The 24,544-nt window shown below is 44.5% G+C and overlaps 1 protein-coding gene across 1 annotated transcript in view; it reads left to right on the top strand.

Annotated features, from left to right (window-relative positions):
- The window catches only part of LOC110532012 (cadherin-4), a 375,041-nt gene that overhangs the window by 333,943 nt on the left and 16,554 nt on the right, over positions 1–24,544 (top strand). The window contains exons 10-12 of the mRNA XM_036987924.2: positions 5,893–6,078; positions 10,830–11,083; positions 20,817–20,959. Of these exons, the coding sequence (XP_036843819.1) occupies positions 5,893–6,078; positions 10,830–11,083; positions 20,817–20,959 (583 nt within the window). The remainder of the gene's footprint in view (positions 1–5,892; positions 6,079–10,829; positions 11,084–20,816; positions 20,960–24,544) is intronic.

Genomic DNA, 24,544 nt, shown 5'->3' with positions numbered 1-24,544 from the left:
TTGTAAAGTTCTTGAGATTTTCCGAATCAACTGACCTTCATGTCTTAAAGTAATGATGGACTCTCATTTCTCTTTCCTTATTTGAAGGAAATGATATGGACTTGGTCTTTTACCAAATAGGGCCATCTTCTGAATGCCACCCCTACCTTGTTGCAACACAACTGATTGGCTCAAACACATTAAGAAGTAGAGAAATTCCATGAGCTAACTTTTAAAAAGGCACACCAGTTAATTGAAATACATTCCAGGTGACTACCTCATGAAGTTGGTTGAGAGAATGCCAATACTGTGCAAAGCTGTCATCAAGGCAAAGGGTGGCTTTCTTTGAAGAATGTCAAATGTAAAATATATTTTCATTTGCTTAACACTTTTTTGGTTACTACTACACTACATATGTGTTATTTCATAGGGTTGATGTCTTCACTTTTATTCTACAATGTAGAAAATAGTTTTAAAAAATAAAGAAAAACCCTTGAATGAGTACAGATTTGTCCAAACTTTTGACTGGTACCGTATATGGTTTCTAACTTAGAAAAGTATTTTGTACATCAATTGTACAATGGATGCTCCCTGCATATAAAAACCACAAAGAACGCAAGATCTTAATTTCTATGACTCACACAATCTTTATAGAAAAAAATACCTAATTGAATCAATTACATTTGGAAAAACGAATTTGAGTGTTCAACAGCAGCTGAATTAGAAAGTGAATTCTCTCCTCCCTTCCTCCCAGCTTTTAGCTTGTGGCTATCAAGTGTCTAACTGGCTAGGTTTAGGATATTTACTAGCCCATACCAGTGACAAACTTAGCTATGTTAGTGACATAATTGTTGTTACATTTTGACACAGGCCCTTGAGCAGGCGTATTCATGCGTGTATGTGTATTTCATTAACCCTGTGTCAGTCATTAAGCCACGCCGAGCCCTCCAGTGGCCCAGGGGCGATCTGAACTGATTAATTCAGCTGTTTATCGGAGCTCCAGTGCAGAAAAGGAAAGAGCTTACGCAGGTGGAGCGCCTCGCGGCACAATCATTAGGAGAGAGCTGAGAGGTGAGGGAGAACGGGGGAGGGAGGCACCGTACGACAAGAGCAGGGGAACACGGGGATATAGGAAAGGTAAGAGACGGAAATGAGAGGAAAGAAAGGGACATCAGCAAAGGCGGTGTATTATGAAGCTTCACATATAATATATGTATATCCGACTGTACGGTATGTTTTGAGGCCATGTGGATGTCTTGTCAGCATGACTTTTAGCATGTGTTTTTTTTTTCTTCCTATCTGCAGCTTCTCCGGGTTGTGAGTAGGCGGGTGTGTTGGGGAGCTGAGGTGCTGAAAACAGCAGAAGTATCATTTTCACGCTGGACGTTACCATAGGAGTTAGCATTAGCATGCACCCTGGGGGGCCAATAAGATCCTTATGAGGATGAGTTAGCAGATTCGCTAAGCATGTGTCAGGCGTAGAGCTCATCAGCGCTATGTTGCGCCACAGCCACACAGCAGGGGCAAGCACAGAGAGAGGGGTGGAGAGGGAGGAGAGGAGAAGGTTGTGGGCTGCAAGGCCCGAGAGTAAGTAGATGGGGATAGGGTGGAGCAGAGAGAAATAAACAATAGAAGGTGGTGGGTTGAAGGGGAAGAGAGTGAGGAGACAAATGAAAGCCGACAAACATTTTAATGGCAGAAAAGTTCCTTCCAACAGTCATTTGTTCAATAATTTCACCACTTCTTTACTCCACTGACCATCAATGCACATTGTGCAAATGTTCCAGAATTGGATCTGCTGTGGCATCTATGATGGACTATTCTAGCTTTTTCCATATCCATAAGGAGAACACACATGGTCAGGACCACTGTAAATCAGACCCCCTTTTTTTTTTTACTATATTAGGATTCTACAGTTGCGGTAGCTGATTGATGATAGTAGTTTGTAACGGATGGAGTCTTGTCCACTGTATTTTTGTTGTGTTGAAGTGCATGTCAATCACCCAGCACAAAATGGGGGTTAGCTGAAGAAATGCTGTGGCGGATATTGATGATGATCGCCCTTGTTATTTTGCAAAGTGGAGGTCTTGGATTCACAATGAGCAGGGCACTTTTTACAAGCTCCCTCTACAAATCATCCAGTTCACCAGTGGGCTACATAAAAGCCACTTTGTCGACAATGAAGGCCATTAAGCAAATATTTAGTGTTTGCAGCAAACCCAATAAATCTATCAAAGCGTCCCAGAAATAGAAAGTTTTGGAGAATTTCTCTTTAATGTTACAGATTAATATTTCATCAGGCCTATCAGAGGCTGACCTATTTTTCAAGGCGGCAAGGCAGGCAGGCAGTGGGTGGGGTGTTTATGTGTTTCAAAGTGGATGTGTTCATCTGTTTGTGTGATTATCTTTGTACTTTTGCCTGTGAGTTTAAGAAAAAAGTAGATGTGTGTGCGTGCATGCGTGTGTGTGTGTGTTCCCCGTGCTCAGTAGTGAGGAATAATCCCAGCCAGTAGGAAACACCAGCTTGGCCTGGATCCTTTTCTCCTCTCTCATCCTGACATCACCTGGGCTCCATGATGAAGCTCTCTGTCACCCCCATCTGCCCCTCTCCCACCGCCCCTCCCCTCCCCTTCTCTCCCCTGCCTCCCCCTCTCCCCTTTCCCCCTACCACCCCCTCTCACCTCTCATCTGGCTCCCCCTACCTCCTGCTCTGCCTCCCCCCTCCACCTCCTCACTGCCAATAATGTGACGGCAGGATGAAGACAGTCCTCGTGCACCATTACTTTCACTGTGTGATTATTCCTCTGTTCTTTCTGTTATTCACTGTGGGCCTGGAACACCTTAAAATGACACCCCTCTTAAGCACAGACCCACTGGGCACAGACGTCCGTCCGTTCAACGTCTAATTTTATTTACATTTGGTTGACTTCTCGACTAACATGAATTCAACATGAAATCACCCCTCCCCCAACAAATCACAGTGAAATTGCACTTATGACTTTCCCTTATGTTGATGACTTTCCACATCGATTCAACAAATTATTTTGTTGAAATTACGTGGAAACAAAGTTGATCCAACCAGTTTTTTTCCCCGTGGGGACAGTGGGGACCCTTGTTCTGTAGACTCTATAGCAGCCTTTGAGTTTGTGAGTGTGGTTATGTATGGTCCCTATACAGTGGGGCAAAAAAGTATTTAGTCAGCCACCAATTGTACAAGTTCTCCCACTTAAAAAGATGAGAGAGGCCTGTAATTTTCATCATAGGTACACTTCAACTATGACAGACAAAATGAGAAAAGAAAATCCAGAAAATCACATTGTAGGATTTTTTTATGAATTTAATTTGCAAATTATGGTGGAAAATAAACTTTGTTATTGACCAAATACTTATCTCAATACTTTGTTATATACCCTTTGTTGGCAATGACAGAGGTCAAACATTTTCTGTAAGTCTTCACAAGGTTTTCACACACTGTTGCTGGTATTTTGGCCCATTCCTCCATGCAGATCTCCTCTAGAGCAGTGATGTTTTGGGGCTGTTGCTGGGCAACACGGACTTTCAACACCCTCCAAAGATTTTCTATGTGGGCTACATAGGGGCGGCAGGGTAGCCTAGTGGTTAGAGCGTTGGACTAGTAACCGGAAGGTTGACAAGGTACAAATCTGTCGTTCTGCCCCTGAACAGGCAGTTAACCCACTGTTCCTAGGGCGTCATTGAAAATAAGAATTTGTTCTTAACTGACTTGCCTGGTTAAATAAAAGTAAAAAAAAAAAAAAGAAGATCTGGAGACTGGCTAGGCCACTCCAGGACCTTGAAATGCTTCTTACGAAGCCACTCCTTCGTTGCCTGGGCGGTGTGTTTGGGATCATTGTCATGCTGAAAGACCCAGCCACGTTTCATCTTCAATGCCCTTGCTGATGTTTTCACTCAAAATCTCACGATACATGGCCCCATTCATTCTTTCCTTTACACGGATCAGTCGTCCTGGTCCCTTTGCAGAAAAACAGCCCCAAAGCATAATGTTTACACTCCCATGCTTCACAGTATGGTGTTCTTTGGATACAACTTGTCCTCCAAACACGACGAGTTGAGTTTTTACCAAAAAGTTATATTTTGGTTTCATCTGACCATATGGCATTCTCCCAATCTTCTTCTGGATCATCCAAATGCTCTCTAGCAAACTTCAGACGGGCCTGGACATGTACTGGCTTAAGCAGGGGGACATGTCTGGCACTGCAGGATTTGAGTCCTTGGCGGCGTAGTGTGTTACTGATGGTAGGCTTTGTTAGGCTTTGTTACTTTGGTCCCAGCTCTCTGCAGGTCATTCACTAGGTCCCCCCGTATGGTTCTGGGATTTTTGCTCACCGTTCTTGTGATCATTTTGACCCCACGGGGTGAGATCTTGCGTGGAGCACCAGATCGAGGGAGATTATCAGTGGTCTTGTATGTCTTCCATTTCCTAATAATTGCTCCCTCAGTTGATTTCTTCAAACCAAGCTGCTTACCTATTGCAGATTCAGTCTTCCCAGCCTGGTGCAGGTCTACAATTTTGTTACAGGTCTGTGAGAGCCAGAAATCTTGCTTGTTTGTAGGTGACCAAATACTTATTTTTCACCATAATTTGCAAATAATTTCATAAAAAATCCTACAATGTGATTTTCTGGATTTATTTTTCTCATTTTGTCTGTCATAGTTTAAGAGTACTACCTATGATGAAAATTACAGGCTTTTTAAGTGGGAGAACTTGCACAATTGGTGGCTGACTAAATACTTTTTTGCCCCACTGTATGTCCCTAAATGTCCCTATTATAGAAAAAACTTTCCTCAAATCAGCATGGAGAATACCCTGGCCTAGCCAACAACAACATCAAAACAGACTTAGTGAAGAGTGTATACACACACACACACACATACACACGCTGCCTCTTTATCCAATCCCAGCAGACGGACAGGACCACCCCGGGAACCCTCTTTTTCCTGAAGAATGTCATTGGTTCTCTAGACGACCATCTTGCTAGAGCTTCCTAATCTCACTGTGTTTGTGTGCTGGGTCACAGTGTGTCTCAGCGTGTCTCGGTGGGGGGGCCTAATGTTATTGTGTGTAGTCTATGCAGACAGAGAAGGTCTCCTGCGCCTGTAGGGCAGGGATCATCAGCTAGAATTCAGCCACGGGACGATTCTTTTCTTGAGCGGATGGTTGGGGCCCGGAACATAATTACAAATCATTTATAGACTGCAAATTGACTGCAAGAAGCCCAAACAAATATAATATTTGAAAAAAATAAAGAAATAAAACATTTCATTTGTATACTATCACATCACTATCACACTCTATATCTACAGTATATCTCTCTACTTTCCCAAAATGTCAATCACTTGGAGCTGATTTGCAGTTGTCTATACAGTCTTTTATATCCAACAATTAAAATAATAAAATCACCCGCCGGCCGCCAGCTGGGGGGGCCTGCTTGACAGACTGCTAAGCTGTGATCAGTTCCCAACCATAACAGACAGACTGACTCCTCTGCTGTCCTTATCAGGACAAAACACATGTGTTTCTGCAGGACATCTAAAAAACCCACTCAGAGACACACAAACACATGTCCACTGCCGCTTAAGCCCTCCCAAAAGCAGGCCTTTTTCTCTCTCTCTCTCTCCATCCCCCGCTCCCTCCACCAGTCTCTCAGAAGAACAGAAAGATGGGGAGAGGGCAATAAGAAAATTCTTCAAAATGTGGAGGCAGAGGATAGCGCGGGTGTTTAGCTTGTTTTATGCCCTTAACGCACTGGAGTAGTGCTTGTGGAGTGACGGGATAGTTAAGCCAATCGACTGCCTACTTACACAAAGAAGGAGGCGGTGGAGACTTCTGCTAACTCCTCTCATCTCTCTCTCCCTCTTTCTTACCCCTCGCAGTTTTCAGGGGAGGTCCCAGAGAACCGGGTCAATGTTGTGGTTGCCAACCTGACCGTGATTGACCGGGACCAGCCACACTCGCCCAACTGGAATGCCGTGTACAGGATCATCAGCGGAGACCCGATAGGTCACTTCACCATCATCACCGACCAACACACCAACGACGGCATGGTTACCGTAGTGAAGGTAAGGCCCTGTGAGCAATCAAGACAATGGTACATAATCTCAGACAACAACAGAAATGCCGTGGAGGGTTTTGTCTATAGTGGATTGGTTCAAAGCTGTTCCACGGAGATTTACATGTAGGAAAGTTACAGGGGAAAAAAAGGACCCAATTCTGTTTGACCTTTGCTCTGAAAAACATTTCTTATTGAATGGGCAGGTGGTGCTAAAATAGTGAACAATTCCACGTCAATCAGCAACTGCGAAATCTAGTGAAGATCTGGTGAAAACGGATATTCTCCAGGTCTCACCTAGACCCACTTATCATATCCATTTCAAAAGCACACTTCTTCACCGAGCCCACAGAAAGGTCAAGGTTGAGTGAGGACTGTTGTTGTCAGGTCTATATCGTATGATATTTTATTTTAGTAACCATACGACATGTCCTTGTGAGGTTGATGTAGCACATTCAGTGTTATCCCATTAATCTGTGTGTTGCGTGTCAGATCTATAAGTCAGTGTGTGTCCGCCCCAGGCTGTACACTAGCTATAGGCTGGGGAGGGGCAGCTAAGGACACAACACAATGGGAGCTTTGACTTTGAAACCCCCTAGCTAAGTCTAATTGAGGGATAGGGTAGGTCCTTCACAAGCACATGGGCGCGCATGTATGCACCAACCTCGCACGCACACACACACACACACACTGTGAACACACACACACACACACACACACACACACACACACACTGAACCCGCACACATACATATATAATGGCTACTAAGACCATTGCAACAAATTCGATATTGATTTCTCAATTACAAATTGCAGTGGTGTTATAATGTTCTAGCTACTGAGGTGGATGGATACAACAACACAGCCATGTCTTGTCATCCTATCTGTTTACCGTTTTAGGAACAGGCTTGTGTGTGAGTGTGAGTTTTTGTGTGTGTGAGTGTGAGTTTTTGTGTGTGTGCACGCCTGTACAGGTATACTGTATACAGTGTGTATATTTTGACTAGTTTATTGATGAGCTGCCCCTGCAGAGCCAGTTGTAATTCCTCTTTCTGCTCCTTTTGTCTGTCTGTGTGACTCTACAATAAAATTTTTGAGGAATGGCATTAACACCTCTCTATTTCTCTCCGCACCTCAGGCACTGGCATTTTGCTTTCCTTCATTATCTCTAGATGACTGGATTTTACACTGAACCAAAAATATTAACGGAATAAGTGTTGGTCCCATGTTTTATGAGCTGAAATGAAAGATCCCAGAAAGGTTCCATATGCACAAACAGCTTATTTCTCTCAATTAGTGTACAAATTGGTTTTACATCCCAGTTAGTGAGCATTTCGCCTTTACCAAGATAATCCATCCACCTGACAGGTGTGGTATATTAAGAAGCTGATTAAACAGCAGGATCATTACACAGGTGCATCTTGTGCTGGGGACAATAAAAGGCCACTCCAAAATGTGCAGTTTTGTCACACAATGCCACAGATGACTCACGTTTTGAGGGAGCGTGTAATTGGCATGCTGACTGGAAGAATGTCCACCAGAGCTGTTGAATGCTACCATAAGCCGCCTCCAACGTCGTTTTAGAGAATTTGGCAGTACGTCCAACCGGCCTCACAACCGCAGACCATGTGTAAATACGACTGCACTTCCGGCTTCTTCACCTGCGGGATCGTTTGAGGACAGCCACCCAGACAGCTGATGAAACTGTGGGTTTGGACAACCAAAGAATTTCTGCACAGAATCCGTCTCCGGGAAGATCATCTGAGTACTCGTCGTCCTCACCAGGGTCCTGACCTGACTGCAGTTCGGCGTCGTCACTGACTTCATCAGGCCTATATGGCCACTGGCACGCTGGAGAAATCTGCTCTTCACGGATGAATCTCGGTTTCAACTCTACCGGGCAGATGTGGCGTGTTGGTGAGCGTTTTACTGACAGAGTGCCCCGTGGTGGCGGTGGGGTTATGGCATGGGCCGGCAAAAGCTACAGTCAATGAACACAATTGCATTTTATCGATGGAAATTTGAATGCACAGAGATACCGTGAGGAGATCCTGAGGCCCATCGTCGTGCCTTTCATCCATCGCCATCACCTCATGTCTCAGCATGATAATGCACAGCCCCACGTCGCAAGGATCTGTACACAATTCCTGAAAATATCTCAGTTCTTCCGTGGCCTGCATACTCACCAGACATCGCCCATTGAGCATGTTTGGGATGCTCTTTCACAGCCATTGAAGAGGAGTGGGATAACATTCCACAGGCCACAATCAACAGCCTGATCAACTCTATGCGAAGAAGATGACACATCTTGCTGCATGAGGCAAATGGTGGTCACACCAGACACTGACTGATTTTCTGATCCACGTCCCTTCCTTTTTTTGAAGGTATCTATGACCAACAGATGCATATCTGTATTGCCAGTCATGTGAAATCCATAGATTAGGGCCTAATTAATTGATTTTCTTATATGAACTGTAACTCAGTAAAATCTTTGAAATTGTTGCATGTTGCGTTTATATTTGTGTTCAGTGTAGAATACTTTTCATCACTACTCGCTCCCTGATGTACAATTGAGCAGGCAGGCGGGCGGGCAGCCGTAAGCTGCCGTAGCAACCCCAGGGAGGATATCAGGAAATCATAAATTAAGAGCCAGGAGCAGCGCGAGGAATAGACCGTCTCAACAAGTAAACAGGAAGGCTTTGAGTCTCTCTGGGGAGCGGAGCCGGAATGGCTACCAACTCTATAATCGGTTTCACATCAGACAACCTGGAACGCATAGGTAGCAGGGAAACGGGGGGAACATCACAGAGCCGCATTTGAATTCTTGTGGTATGTGTTTACTGAGGAGGCCTCTCTGGCTGCTAGTGGAGGCACATCAGCAGAACACGCTGACATCTCTCACATGCTTACTGAGACAGCTCCCCTGGGACCCAGCGCTGCTCTGTAAACAAGGACTGAGGTCTTAACCTGCACATGTCACACGTGTAGAGAACTCTCTGCGGAACCGAGAAGAACACCAATAAGGAATCCTGGATTGAAACAGAGGCACCACAGAATCACACACAGACAAACATACACACACATGCGCCCGTATGCACACACGCGCACACACACACACACTATTTTGCCTTTAATAAGTCATTAGGATATGTAAATTCAAGAAGCCTGTGATGAACACAGGAAATGATAGGGGTGACTACACACCAGAGAGAAGAAAGGAGAGGAGTGGGAAGGAGGAAGTGAGGAGTAGACGGGAGAGTTGCCAATGAGGAGAGGAGGCAGGGTAGATTATATTAGGAGGGGGGAGGGAGGGAGGGAAGTGAGGAGAACGGGGAGCAGGGGAATGGAAGCACTTAGGAGGAGGAGGGGATGAAGAGCAGATTCGGGAAGGAGAAGAGGAACGAGAGGGATGGAGTAAAAGGTGGAGGGGGAGGGGGAGTGAGTGATGGATCACAGGAAGGAGGTGGAGGCTAGGTTATTGACCTTTAACCCCCTCGTTCTGCTCTCCTCCCCTAGGATGTGTGTGTGTTAGTGAGCCTTCAGATACGCCGGACCTCCCTGTGCACTGAACACCACTGGATATGGATCAAAGAGCTCCGAGTACACCACTGGTTCACCCCACACAGACACACACAAAAGGGCAGGGCACGTACACAGAGACAGAAGGGCAGGGCACGCCAACACCCGCCATCTCTTCTTATTACTTGTGCACGTACACACCTACCCCACCGTGGCATCTGTCAGATCCAATCCCCTCATCACCCTGGCTGCTTGATTATGAATGCTTTTTATATCTCTGCCCGTCGTGTCCGTTCGCTGCTAACACTGAGGCGATGCAACACACAGATGTGCTCCAAATCATTACAGTCACAATCAAACCCAGCAGACACCAGCCCCCTTGGCGCTAATCATCAACCGGATAGCTAACTGTAATCAGACCGAGCATCACGCAACACCCAACATATTTGTTTGTGTGTTTCTGGTTATTTGAATCTGGGTTTGTGTTGTCTTCATTAAGCCAGCCCAGAGCTGTCGCTCCGTTTTAGGGTCACAGGGCAGATCGCCCTTGTAGGTGGCTGGAGCTAGCCGACGCGCGCACACACACACACACACACACAGACACACACACAGTGAGGAGTTTACCCAGCGTGAACTGAACAGGGAGCACTACAGCAGCCAGTCCATGAATAGTTTAAGGCCTGCCTAACCCACTCAGTGTTAGCAGGGTAACTACAGGTAGGGGTATAGAGGTCCCTCTAAGTTTAACGGTAACGTTGTTCAAATTCATCCCAGCCATCGCGGAAGCTAGCACTGCTCAGCACCAGGACTCAGCTCTCTCGCTCTCTCTCTCTCTCTCTATGTGCGTGTTCAACACCTGTAGGTGGAGGATAGAGGGACTGAGGAACTGGAGGAGAATGTTTAAGTGTTCTGGGGATGGGTGGGGGTTAGATGGCACCGTGGGTTTGATCCCTCTCTTGTTATTTCTCTCCCGTATATATTTCTTCTCACCGTAGTGCAGGGTTTATTTCTCTCCTGCTTTCTTTCTCCCGGTTTATTCGACCCTTCCTAGTATTGTCATATTATCCATCTCTCTCGCTCGCTCGTCTCTCGCTACCTCATCATTGATTTGTCTTCTGTTTTTATCTGCCTTCCTTTTTGACTACAGCTTTGCCTCTTTCTCTCTCTGATTGCTATTACCGTTTGACGGACTGTGAGATGACTGATTGTAACCTAATTATCTCCACCTCTCCTCCTCTCCAGCCGGTGGACTTTGAGCAGAACAGAGCCTTCATGCTGACGGTGGTGGTCAACAACCAGGCCCCGCTGGCCAGTGGGATCCAGTCGTCCCTCCAGTCCACATCTGGGGTCACCATCTCTGTGGTAGACATCAACGAACCGCCCTACTTCCCTACTAACCCCAAGTCCATCCGCTTTGAGGAGGGCGTCCCCGCTGGCACCTCTCTCACCACATTCTCAGCCAGCGACCCTGACCGTTTCATGCAGCAGAGCATCAGGTACTGGACACACACATTTACACACACACACACACACACACACACACACATATACAGACACACAAACACACACACATTCACGCACACGCTCACACTCTCTCCCAACCCTGACTGCTTCCTGAGCTGAGCATTAGGTACTGGACACACACATTTACACACACACACACACACTTATACAGACACACAAACACACACACATTCACGCATGCACGCACACGCTCACACTCTTTCCCAACCCTGACTGCTTCCTGAGCTGAGCATTAGGTACAGTGGGGAACTATGCAAACAAACGGTCTCCTCTCTCTCTCTCTCTCTTAAGATTTCTATGTAAACTCACTCAGTACAGAGTTGCCCTTCCCCCTGTATAAACTATCAGTAGTGGCATAGTGGCCAAGTGCCATCTTAGGGCTTATACAGGCCGCAAAAAGTAGTTGCATAGTGAGGCAAAAAAATATATGTTTTATATAGTATGTACATAAGCTTTTTTCTATTTACATTAGCAACGGTATGCCACATGCCAAGAGAGAGTTCGGGGGCTTGGCGATGTGACGTGACATGAATGTTCTACCTCAATAGCTCAAGTGTACTGTACATATCACAGTAGCCAGTAAGCATGCAAACTCTTCAACTAGCTAACATTATGCAAGCACCTTTTCAGCTACCATATTACACTCTTGATTAATGCAATAAAAGCATATGACAATCTTGAATAATGCAGCAAATCACGAGCTTGTGCAGATATTTAAAGGTTTCCATTCTCGTCCACGCACTCATTCATTTAGCTGCAAGACCATTACACGGGCAAAAGTGGCACAACCGCTAGCTAGCTAGCTAACGTCAAGTAACAACATTTGTTTCATCAAGTAGCTAAATTATCATAGCAAGAATGAACGTTTACCCCTCTCGGACGAATATAAAAGTACAGTAATGCCATCATACATTGTCAGTCATCACAGAGCTCGGTAGCTAACAAGCTAACCAAATGTCTGCATCCTCCTCACAGACTACCAATAGCTAATGCTAAAGTCAGCCAACGTTAGCTGAACCGTAGCTAGGTTGCTTTTTGGCCTACTTACCGTATTGACGTTACCTTTGAACACGTTTCCCCAAATGGCGGCACGCGCTGGTTTCATTTGGTCCCCCGCAATATTATTTTTTTGGGGGGGGAGGCATAATACTAAAAACACCACACATTTTTTTTTTGCATTTTGGAAATCTGTTCCCAAGTTCTACCACGCATAATAGAGAGACGGGTGATCACATACAAATGTAAGCAAGGTTTGAGAAATTCTTATGTTTTAGTCGAATACTATGCTGAACAAAATATAAACGCAACATGCAACAATTTCAAGGATTTTACTGAGTTCATGTAAGGAAATCAGTCAATTGAAATAAATTGATCTGTTGGTCACAGATACTTTTAAAAAAAGGCAAGGATCAGAAAACCAGTCAGTATCTGGTGTGACCACCATCCATGCACCGCAACACATCTCCTCCGCATAGAGTTGATCAGGCTGTTGAATGTGGGCTTTGAAATGTTGTCCCACTCCTCTTCAATGGCTGTGCGAAGTTGCTGGATATGGCAGAAACTGGAGCACGTTGTCATACACGTCGGTCCAGAGCATCCCAAACATGCTCAATTTATGCAGGCCATGGGAGAACTGGGAAATGTTCAGCGTCCATGAATTGCGTATGAGGTGATGGCGGCGGATGAACGCCACGACAATGGGCCTCAGGATCTAATCACGGTATTTCTGTGCATTTAAAATGCAATTGTGTTTGTTGTCCATAGCTTATGCCTATGCATACAATAACCCCATCGCCACCTTGGGACACTCTGTTCACAACGTTGACATCAGCAAACCAATCGTCCACACAACTCCACAACTCTGCGGTTGTGAGGCGTCTTATGGGAGATAAATTCAATTATCTGGCAACAGCTCTGGTGGACATTCCTGCAGTATGCATGCCAATTTGCTGCTCCCTCAAAACGTTTTTAGAGTGGCCTTTTATTGTCCCCAGCACAAGGTGCACCTGTGTACTGATCATGCTCTTTAATCAGTTTGTTTATATGCCACACCTGTCAGGTGGATGGATTATCTTGGCAAAGGAGAAATGCTCACTAACAGGGATGTAAACACATTTGTGCACAACATTTGAGAGAAATAAGCTTTTTGTGCGTATGGTACATTTCAGCTCATGAAACATAGGACTAACACACATATCGCGTTTATATTATTGTTCCATGTATATCTGTTTGAGTTTCCTGTGGTCAATTTACAGTCTAAAAATGATTTCTAATTATGTTCTGGACCCCTACCATCCTGTCAACAAAAAATCGGCCAGCAACTGAATATAGTCAATGATCCCTGCCTTAGAGCAAACCATGCTTCATTTCATCAATATCATGCAAATCAGTACATGAAAAAACACATTGCGACTGACAAAGTTGTTAGTTCACTGACTTTCTACTTGCGTTTTCTGCTTGCTTTTGCATTGAAATAAATTCTGGTGGTCCGAGATTCCCTTCAATTTCAGAATAACCGGCTGTTACAACAATTTAGGTAAAAACTCAATAAAACAAGTCTCCAATATAAGGATGCCTATACATTTAATCTCTTTCAAAACCATTATGATTTTTACTGTAGGAGCATTTGGCTCAATGATACAATTCTGTTTACACCCAACGGCTCAGAGAGGCGGTGACTCTTGAGGAAGGCTCTTCTGCAACCTCCGGCGGTAGTGGTTTGAGATGTGACCAGTTCGCAAGTTTACATTGCAGTATTTTCTCTAAATCTGTAGGCAATCTCTTGTAGTGAGAATAGGGCCATACGTGCACGGATACAAAAAGAGAGAGCGACAGAGAGAGAGGGGGAGGATGAAAGTGAAATGGGGACCATGGTTCTTGGCAGTGTCCATCTCTCAGCAGTCCAGTCTGCCAGTGCTCGCTCGGCGCCAGCACAGGGCACTGCGTTAGGAGGGCACGAGGGTTAATGGGGAGCACTGCCCCATGGGTAACTGAAGCCATGTGTATTCTAAAGGTATAGATAGGACACACACACACACATACAGCATCTGGCCCCTGCTCGAAGGCCTGACACAGCAGTCTGTACACCTGCAGTGTTCCCAGGGCTCTCACACTATTGGCTGTGAATCTAAACCAACCTTTTAAAGCCGTCTGTGGAGCACAGCAGTGTCTTCACTTCCTCAATGTCAGCTGATTTATGACATGATTATGTTGATTATGATCTAGGAGGGAGGGGCTACATTTTTCTTTCACACATACTTGCAAGCACGCACATACAGTCACTCATGTGTGCAGTGGTGGAAAAAGTACCCATACTTGATTAAAAGTAAAGATACCTTAATAGAAAATTACTAAAAGTGAAAGTCACCCAGTAAAATACACATTCAGTAAAAGTGTTTGGTTTTAAATATATTTAAAGTGGCAATCAGCAGTAGAAACAAGAACAAAGTGACATCCCTTACCCCTGTTCCGGTAAGAAGCTGGAGCTGGAGAAATTGAACCGCTCTCAAATTCATAAACAGAGCTATGGATGCAAGGACTAATCATCCATGATATCAAATGATAGTTTGAACCATATTGTGAGGCTGTATAGTGTTTGTTTACATTTTCTTTGTTGGAGTAAAACAAGTTTATATTTGGGGATGTGATGGTGTACGACAGTAAAACTAAGCTCATGAGGCATTTAAAAGTTATATTCTTCAATAATCAACATGTGCATATCATTCATTTATACGTCCAAAAATGGATGTAGCAACTACTGATTGCCCCTTTAAGTATGAAAAGTAAATCATTTTAAATTCCTTAAATTAAGGAAACCAGACGGCACTATTTTTTTTAATGTTTTTTTTTTTTCATTTACGGATAGCCAGGGGCACTCTCCAAAACTCAGACATTTCAGGGAAAATGGATGGAGTAAATAATATGTAGTGAAGTAAGAGTACAAGTTCCCCCAAAAATGACTTAAGCAGTACTTTAAAGTATTTTTACTGAAGTACTTTACACAACTGCTAGTGTGTATGTATGGTGTTTGTCTGTATGTTTTCTCCCTGGCTGGGTCAGTCTGGTGACTAAGTGGATTGCTGTGTCTATGAGAGGGCCAGGCCATCACCTCCCCCAAACCCCACATTCATCATCATGTACCCTTTTCCTCTCTCTCTCTCTGGGGCAAAGATCTAAACAAATTTGCCAGTTAATTGCACTGCAAATTAATGTAAATTATCATTATAATTTTTGGAAGACGCCAAAGTCACCAGCTGGGCTCTCTGTCTTGCTGCAGCTCTCTGTCTTTCTCTTCTGTCTCTCTTTGCTTTCTCTCTCTCCCCCTCCCCCCTTTCCCTCGTTCTCTTCCCGATCCTTTTCCGTACACCAGTTTTAGTCCGCAGTACATCTTGGAGATAAGTTTGGGTAGCTGAGGCACACTGTGTTCTGTCATGGCCTGCCTCACACATTCACACTCTCTCCCTTTTTCTTTCTCTTCCTCTTTTCCTCTCTCCACCCCTCTCTCTCTCTCTCTCCATCTCTCTTTCTCTCTCTCACACACACACACACACACACAAACACACACTGATACACAATCTCCCCACCACAATCAATTATCCTGCACATCTAGTGTTTTACCGTAGCCCAGCCCTGAAACCTTAAGAAACTAGTGGGACAGTTTGCCCACATCAGCCTCCAATGTGGTTTCGTCTGAGAGGTCCCGTGTGGCTCAGTTGGTAGAGCATGGTGCTTGCAATGCCAGGGTTGTGGGTTTGATTCACAGGGGACCAGTATGAAAATATATGCACTCTGAATAAGAGCGTCTGCTAAATGACAAGAATCTGTATTGCAGTCCTATAGAGTGAGAGGCGTAAAAAGGCATCGGGCTTGGATCATGCAGGGAAACTAATCACTTGGATTCTTATTCCTCAAAGGAAATGTAATCATACATAATGAATGTGTGCTAAGTCACGCCAATCAACCAAACCATGTATTATCTTGTTTGTAGTCAGCCATTACACTCCGTCCTCACAATCAGACACGGGGGAACAGAAACCATGCAAAGTTTGGATGGGGGTTTTATCTGTGTTTTTTTTGTTTTATTATCAGCTGAAACTTTTGATCGGAAGCCCATCTTAGTAGCCAAGTGAGCAGAGTTCGTGTGTGTTGACTAGCTAGCAATTTGTCACGACTCATTTTTTTTTGGTAACTGGTTTGAGGCACAACTCCCTTTGTATGTGTGACTACTGCCAGGTTCAAGGGTCAGAGATCTCTCTATGTGCCTGAGGGAGACCAGACAGATGTAATGTGAGTGTAGGAAAGAGGAAGGGTGCTGCTGAATAAAGAGAAAAGGCAATGAACAAGATGGAGAGTGAGACGAGGAAAAGCAGGGGCCGGGGAGGTTTGGAGAGTTGAAAGAGGGAAGAGGGAGGTCAGGACCAGAACTTGACAGGTTTTCTTCAGACCAATGGCAGGCAGTGAGTTCTAGGGGTGGTTGAGGGGGGACAGAGGCCAGGGTATGGGGGAATGGGAGGGGGGAAGAGGCTTGGAGAGAGGAATCAGGCATTACCTGTCAGAGCCAGACGAGCGAGGCGAGGTGTGGGATTGGAGATGCACGCATAAATGATTACCCAGACCACCCTGCATGGGCTGGAGGAAGGTGAGGAGGACATGTATTTTTGATTACCAAGGACAGGCTTTGAAAAAAATAAATTTTCTTCCTCCTACCACTACTATCGCTAACACCAACAGACTTCATACTAGATCGTATTCACTCCTCACACCCACTTGCCAGTACCACAAAGCTGTCATATGGATAGAGAGACTGATCAAGGTAGTATGCAGACGATGGAATTATGCAGCTTGGATACTAACACTTAATATAACTTGCTTGTTGTCTTTTAAAGCACCAGAGCTAACAATGGCTGTCGGTTCCAGACAGTAGAGAAGCAGTAAGAACCAAAGAAATGAAATGATAAAACTGCCGACCAACCCCAGGTTTTGATATCAGCAATGAAATCATAGAATTGACTCTGGCCTGCCAAGCCAGATTGCTGTTACTTGAAAAGTGCTTTTCCCAGTCGTGTACTGTTAGGTCAGTTGGAGAAGGCAGCAGTAGTCTGTGTTACGCTGGTGACGGTTCTTTCACACAATGACTAGCTGCTGTGTTCGGGTCTTGTAGAATGTGTATGTTTGTTTCGTGTGTGGGCAAATCACGTGGGATCGCTGGAGGCTGGAGGTGGGGGACTCCGATTCGTCGGGGTAGATTTAGCTCGGCGCCAGTTCTGTAACGTATCCAACATCTGTCACTGCGGCAGCCCAGGCATCCCAACAGAAACAGGAAGTGACACTTCATTTGCTGACTGCTATGGCGACTGCCAATCACCCAGGCTGTGGGATTGGCTCACAGTGTGGCATGACTATAATGCGGTCACTATGGGTACGACGAAGCAAAATCCAGCACAGCTTTCCGTTGGATCTGACACATCATCCTCCGTTAGAGCTGACAGTCACGTGAAATCCCAGCTGAAAATCTGACATTCAAACTAGAAATTAATTAAGAGGAAGTGATGTTCAACACGAGCCGCCGAGATTGAGATCTGCACTCAGGACCCACTGAGGTGCCCTTACTGTGCCCGATTGTTTAAAGAAAATGTCTAATTACACACCCGATCGTCTCTTCAATGCGGGGGGGAAATTGGCTTGCGCTGGAGTGCTATAATGCACTTAATAAACTTGATCTAAGTTTTATTTTAACTGTGTTAGACACTGTTCGGGGGATTTAATTAATGAGTAATGTTGGAGCGTCAGGCTCTGGGGAGCAGACCTTTTGTGTAATGTCTTTTATCATCACAGACCTCTAACTTTTAATGTTACCAGATAAGGGAGGGAGAGAGAGGGACGAGAGAGGACAGGACCATAATGGAGGTGAGGGGTGAAAGGGTGTGTCCATTTCCCCCTCTCTACCTCTTTATTTCTCAATTTCCTGCTCACCAACTCCAGCCTCAGCTTCTTCCTCTCCTTCTCAGGTGTGACTGCTCTCCACTGGGGACCTAGAGTACAACCTGGACCTGCCTCCACAGACAGACCTAGAGTACAACCTGGACCTGCCTCCACAGACAGACAGAGACCTAGAGTACAACCTGGACCTGACTCCACAGACAGGCATAGACCTAGAGTACAACCTGGACCTGCCTCCACAGACAGACCTAGAGTACAACCTGGACCTGCCTCCACAGACAGACAGAGACCTAGAGTACAACCTGGACCTGCCTCCACAGACAGACAGAGACCTAGAGTACAACCTGGACCTGCCTCCACAGATAGACAGAGACCTAGAGAGAGAAGAAACCATAGATAAAAAAGAGCAAGACTGATGGATACAAGCATACACAGACTGTAACAAGGTTATTTCATGTTCATGAATGTAGCATCTTACCTAATGAAACCCATAGCGGGTGGTAACTGTAACAAAAGGCCTACAAGTTTTAAGAGATTACGTTACCCCAGGGAACCCATTGCGGGTGGTAACAACAGAAACACGGTAGCTTTAATCACGTCAGGTGAGTGTCACAAAACAAGGTTGATATATTCTCGTCGGGGGAATTTAGCGAGAAGTGTCAGCCTAATTGCATTTGCAACACAGCTCCTTTTATTGCATTTCCGTTTTTGCGTGTTGCACTGGCATCGGAGAGAGAGAGCGAGAGAGAGAGACTGTTCTATAAAGCCAAACATCTTACATCAGATTCCATGGGCAGTAAGCTTCAGCAGCTTCCGAACACAGTTAGCTACTGTCTTTCTCCTCTCGCTCTGTCTTTTATCCCTGCCCCCCTCTGTGCAGGCCACACTCCCTCCCCAGTAGTTATTTCACAGGCTGCCTGTTCCAGTCTGCGGGTAGCTGCCCGCCGCGCTGACCACTCGGCAGTGTGGAAATGTCATCCCTCTCATCCCATTCCCAAGGCCGCGTAGAGCCTGGGATACAGCCCACTAGCCTGCTGGGAAAATCCCCACATCTTCTCCACAGGGGAGAGATTACGCCCTCCATCCCTCTCTCTTTCCATCGCTCCATCCCTACATTTAGACCTTCTCTCCAGCCCACTTACCGTAGTGCAGGCCTATGGGAACATGGTAGACATCGTTAGAGAGCCTGAGGGTATGGGTATTAGGCATGCGGGCCTGTTTGCAGGTGTGAATGTGTTCTCTACGTCAGTGCATATGAAACACTGATGTAGAGGAGAGAGGAGAAAGAGAGAGGAGAACCCAGGCAGATGTCCACACAGGGATTTCTGGGTAAATCGTGGAGATGATACCCTTATTTTTCTCTCTCCTATCTTGGAATAATACCTTCACCTGCTCTCCCCCCCCCCCCCCTTACTCTCATATACATTTACATAGTTACAGTTTAAAGTACAGGGATGTGGAAAATTAGGTGAAATTGACTGTAAGCTACAGGCTGTGAATGAGAAATTGATAAAGTTTTAACCTGGGTGTTGGGTAACTGGCATACAACTGAACAGCACTTTTGAAAGTGATGTCCATTCCATTGATTTAGTCGACATATGTTAACCACCGCCTTAACCTGCTACCTTCCTCCTCTTCAAATCAAATCAAATCAAATCAAATTTTATTTGTCACATACACATGGTTAGCAGATGTTAATGCGAGTGTAGCGAAATGCTTGTGCTTCTAGTTCCGACAATGCAGTAATAACAAGTAATCTAACTAACAATTCCAAAACTACTGTCTTGTACACAGTGTAAGGGGATAAAGAATATGTACATAAGGATATATGAATGAGTGATGGTACAGAGCAGCATAGGCAAGATACAGTAGATGGTATCGAGTACAGTATGTACAAATGAGATGAGTATGTAAACAAAGTGGCATAGTATAAAGTGGCTAGTGATACATGTATTACATAAGGATACCGTCGATGATATAGAGTACAGTATATACGTATGCATATGAGATGAATAATGTAGGGTAAGTAACATTTATATAAGGTAGCATTGTTTAAAGTGGCTAGTGATATATTTACATCATTTCCCATCAATTCCCATTATTAAAGTGGCTGGAGTTGAGTCAGTGTCAGTGTGTTGGCAGCAGCCACTCAGTGTTAGTGGTGGCTGTTTAACAGTCTGATGGCCTTGAGATAGAAGCTGTTTTTCAGTCTCTCGGCCCCAGCTTTGATGCACCTGTACTGACCTCGCCTTCTGGATGATAGCGGGGTGAACAGGCAGTGGCTCGGGTGGTTGATGTCCTTGATGATCTTTATGGCCTTCCTGTGACATCGGGTGGTGTAGGTGTCCTGGAGGGCAGGTAGTTTGCCCCCGGTGATGCGTTGTGCGGACCTCACTACCCTCTGGAGAGCCTTACGGTTGAGGGCGGTGCAGTTGCCGTACCAGGCGGTGATACAGCCCGCCAGGATGCTCTCGATTGTGCATCTGTAGAAGTTTGTGAGTGCTTTTGGTGACAAGCCAAATTTCTTCAGCCTCCTGAGGTTGAAGAGGCGCTGCTGCGCCTTCTTCACGATGCTGTCTGTGTGAGTGGACCAATTCAGTTTGTCTGTGATGTGTATGCCGAGGAACTTAAAACTTGCTACTTGCTACCCTCTCCACTACTGTTCCATCCATGTGGATAGAGTGAGTGATGAAGAGTGAGTATACATCATTTCTCTGAACCTGTTAGTCTAAACCTCCTTCTCTCCTCCTCCCCCTGTCTGTCCAGGTATTCTAAACTGGCCGACCCAGCTGACTGGCTGTCCATCAACAACACCAACGGTCAGATCATCACCACGGCAACCCTGGACAGAGAGTCCATCTACGTCAAAAACAACATTTATGAAGCCACCTTCCTCGCGGTTGACAATGGTGAGAGCCAGTGTCTGTGCTTGTGTGTGTGTGTGTGTGTGTGTGTGTGTGTGTGTGTGTGTGTGTGTGTGTGTGTGCGTGCCAGAAAAAGAGAGACTGAGAGAAAGGAGAGAGGAGGTGCAGAGGACAGAGGTGGGCCCAGTGGGGTTGAGCAGAGACCAACCTAAAGCTGAATTAGAGCTGAGACTCCTGGTAACAGAGAGCTAGTCATGCTGTATCGACCGGTTCTCCTTTCTTCCCTCGCTTCGCCTCTCTGCCTCTCTTTCTTTCTCCTCTGCCCATCCACTGCAGTGAGTGTGGCACATCTAGTTTGCTCTGCCACCCAGTTCAAGATTGAGCTTAACTGAGCACAAACTCAATCCCAGCAAACAAACAAACTCTCCCTTTTTTCTCATGCGGAAGCAAACAGAATGCTTTTCCCCTCCCAAAGTGCCTTATCAGTGACGTGCAGTGCATTGGTGTGTTTACCTAAAGTTGGGATGGCTTTGAAGAATGATTGACACTGCCTGTGCGTGTGTGTGTGTGTGCGTGTGTGAGTGAGCGTGTTCCCAGTGATTGGCAACGTCAAGAGACCGTGATGTGTAACTTCCTGTGTTGTTTTCTACAGCGGGGTTGGAAGTGTCCCAGCTAGCACATAACGTTCTGAGAACCATATGTTTCTTAGAACTTGGTGAGAGCTTGGTTGTCCTATGGTTATTTTTGCATACAACCTTCCTACAACATTCTGGGAATAGTGAAGGACACTCAGCTAGCACATAGAATTGTGAGAAGCATATGTTTCTTAGGTGGGAATTTCAGTACTTCAGCATAACGTTTCTTACAGGTTTCCTCGTTGTTCTATTTAAAGTCATGTTCTCAGAAAGTTCAGAGAATGTTAAGAAACAACGTTCCTTTGTGGGAATTTCAGTACTTCAGCATAACGTTTCTTACAGGTTTCCTCGTTGTTCTATTTAAAGTCATGTTCTCAGAAAGTTCAGAGAATGTTAAGAAACAACGTTCCTTTGTGGGAATTTCAGTACTTCAGCATAACGTTTCTTACAGGTTTCCTCGTTGTTCTATTTAAAGTCATGTTCTCAGAAAGTTCAGAGAATGTTAAGAAACAACGTTCCTTTGTGGGAATTTCAGTACTTCAGCATAACGTTTTCTACAGGTTTCCTTGTGGTTTTATTTAAAGTCATGTTCTCAGATAGTTCAGAGAATGATAAGAAACAACGTTCTTTTGTGGGAATTTCAGTACTTCAGCTTAACATTTTCTACAGGTTTCCTCATGGTTCTATTTAAAATAATGTTCTCTGAACATTAAGAAACCTTTCCATAACAAGCACAAGAAAACATTAGTAGCATTCAAAGAACGATCTAAGAATATTATTTCGTAACATATACTTTCCTTTCTCAACATCAACAAAACTCTCTCTCTCCTCTATCTTGTTAAGTGTGTTCAGGTGTGTTGGCCGCGGCAACTAATTGGCCACACCTGATCTTAACCTGTTAGAGCTCTAGGGGCGCTATTTCATTTTTGGATAAAAAACGTTCCCGTTTTAAGCGCGATATTTTGTCACGAAAAGATGCTCGACTATGCATATTCTGACAGTTTTGGAAAGAAAACACTCTGAAGTTTCAGAATCTGCAAAGATTTTGTCTGTAAGTGCCCCAGAACTCATTCTACAGGCGAAACCAAGATGATGCATCACCCAGGAATTAGCAGAATTTCTGAAGCTCTGTTTTCCATTCTCTCCTTATATGGCTGTGATTGCGCAAAGAATGAGCCTACACTTTCTGTCGTTCGCCCAAGGTCTTAGCAGCATTGTGACGTATTTGTAGGCATATCATTGGAAGATTGACCATAAGAGACTACATTTTCCAAGTGTCCGCCTGGTGTCCTGCGTCGAATTCGGTGCGCAATTGCCAGCTGCTACTACTTTACCATTTGATTCAGGGGAGAAAGCATGTGTCCAAGAACGATGTATCAATGAAGAGATATGTGAAAAACACCTTGATGATTGATTCTAAACAACGTTTGCCATGTTTTCAGTCGATATTATGGAGTTAATTTGGAAAAAAGTTTGCGTTTTGAGGACTGAATTTATGGATTTTTTTTGGTAGCCAAATGTGATGTATAAAACGGAGCTATTTCTAATACACAAGGAATCTTTTTGGAAAAACTGAGCATCTGCTATCTAACTGAGAGTATCCTCATTGAAAACATCAGAAGTTCTTCAAAGGTAAATTATTTTATTTGAAGGCTTTTATGTTTTTGTTAATGTTGCGTGCTGGATGCTAACGCTAATGCTAACGCTAAATGCTAACGCGAAATGCTAACTCTAGCTAGCTACTTTTACACAAATTATTGTTTTCCTATGGTTGAAGCATATTTTGAAAATCTGAGATGACAGTGTTGTTTACAAAAGGCTAAGCTTGAGAGATGGCATATTTATTTCATTTCATTTGCGATTTTCATAAATAGTTAACGTTGTGTTATGCTAATGAGCTTGCTGATAGATTTACACAATCCTGGATACAGGGGTTTTTTCATAGCTAAACGTGACGCAGAAAACGGAGCGATTTGTCCTAAACAAATAATCTTTCAGGAAAAACTGAACATTTGCTATCTGAGAGTCTCCTCATTGAAAACATCTGAAGTTCTTCAAAGGTAAATGATTTTTTTGAATGCTTTTCTGTTTTTTTGTGTAAATGTTGCCAGCTGAATGCTAATGCTAAATGCTACGTTAGCCATCAATACTGTTACACAAATGCTTGTTTTGCAATGGTTGAGAAGCATATTTTGAAAATCTGAGATGACAGTGTTGTTAACAAAAGGCTAAGCTTGAGAGCTAGCATATTTATTTCATTTCATTTGCGATTTTCATGAATAGTTAACGTTGCGTTATGGTAATGAGCTTGAGTCTGTATTCACGAACCCGGATCCGGGATGGGGAGATCAGAAAGGTTAATGAGTGCTTGTTTCGTTTGAAATGGGGTCTGTTTGAATAGACTAAAATGAAAAGCTTTGTATGAGTGAAAAAAAACATGTCATGCTAGCTCCTTCCTGGTGGCACAGTGGACTCGTTCCGTGTATAGAGAAGAGAAGATCATAGGTTGCAATCTCACTGACACCATGACACTATAAAAAAAAGACATGCGTTTGCATGATTAATGTCCATGTGTCCTATCTGTGCTTGTCGTTCAAAACAGTTAACTCAAACTGAGCTAGCAGTGTTATTAAAAAATCTTATTGAAACATGTACTCAGAACATTATTTAATTACCTTCAAATAACCTTTAATTTCCGTTCTCAGAACTTTAATAAAACTTCCCAGGAAAACTTTCAGGGAACCGTAGTAAAATGTTCTCAGGACGTCCCCTAAAAATGTACATTCCAAAAACAGCCATTATTTTCTCTTCCGGTCAGAAAACTTATGGCTTCGTTCTCAGAACCTCCAAGGAACCAAATGTGCTAGCCGGGGTGGGATTAGACAGCAAACCCATTAGGGCTGACACGCTCCCGTCATTTCCATGCCTCTGTCTCTCTTTCTCTCCTTTTCCTTCTCCTTTTCCATGACTCATTCTCTGTCCCTGTCTCTCTCCT

This window comes from Oncorhynchus mykiss, chromosome 9 (genome assembly GCF_057628025.1).
Source record: "Oncorhynchus mykiss isolate SJ-2025 chromosome 9, ASM5762802v1, whole genome shotgun sequence".
Classification (NCBI taxonomy): domain Eukaryota; kingdom Metazoa; phylum Chordata; class Actinopteri; order Salmoniformes; family Salmonidae; genus Oncorhynchus; species Oncorhynchus mykiss.
This window is presented reverse-complemented; position numbering and strand designations above follow the sequence as displayed.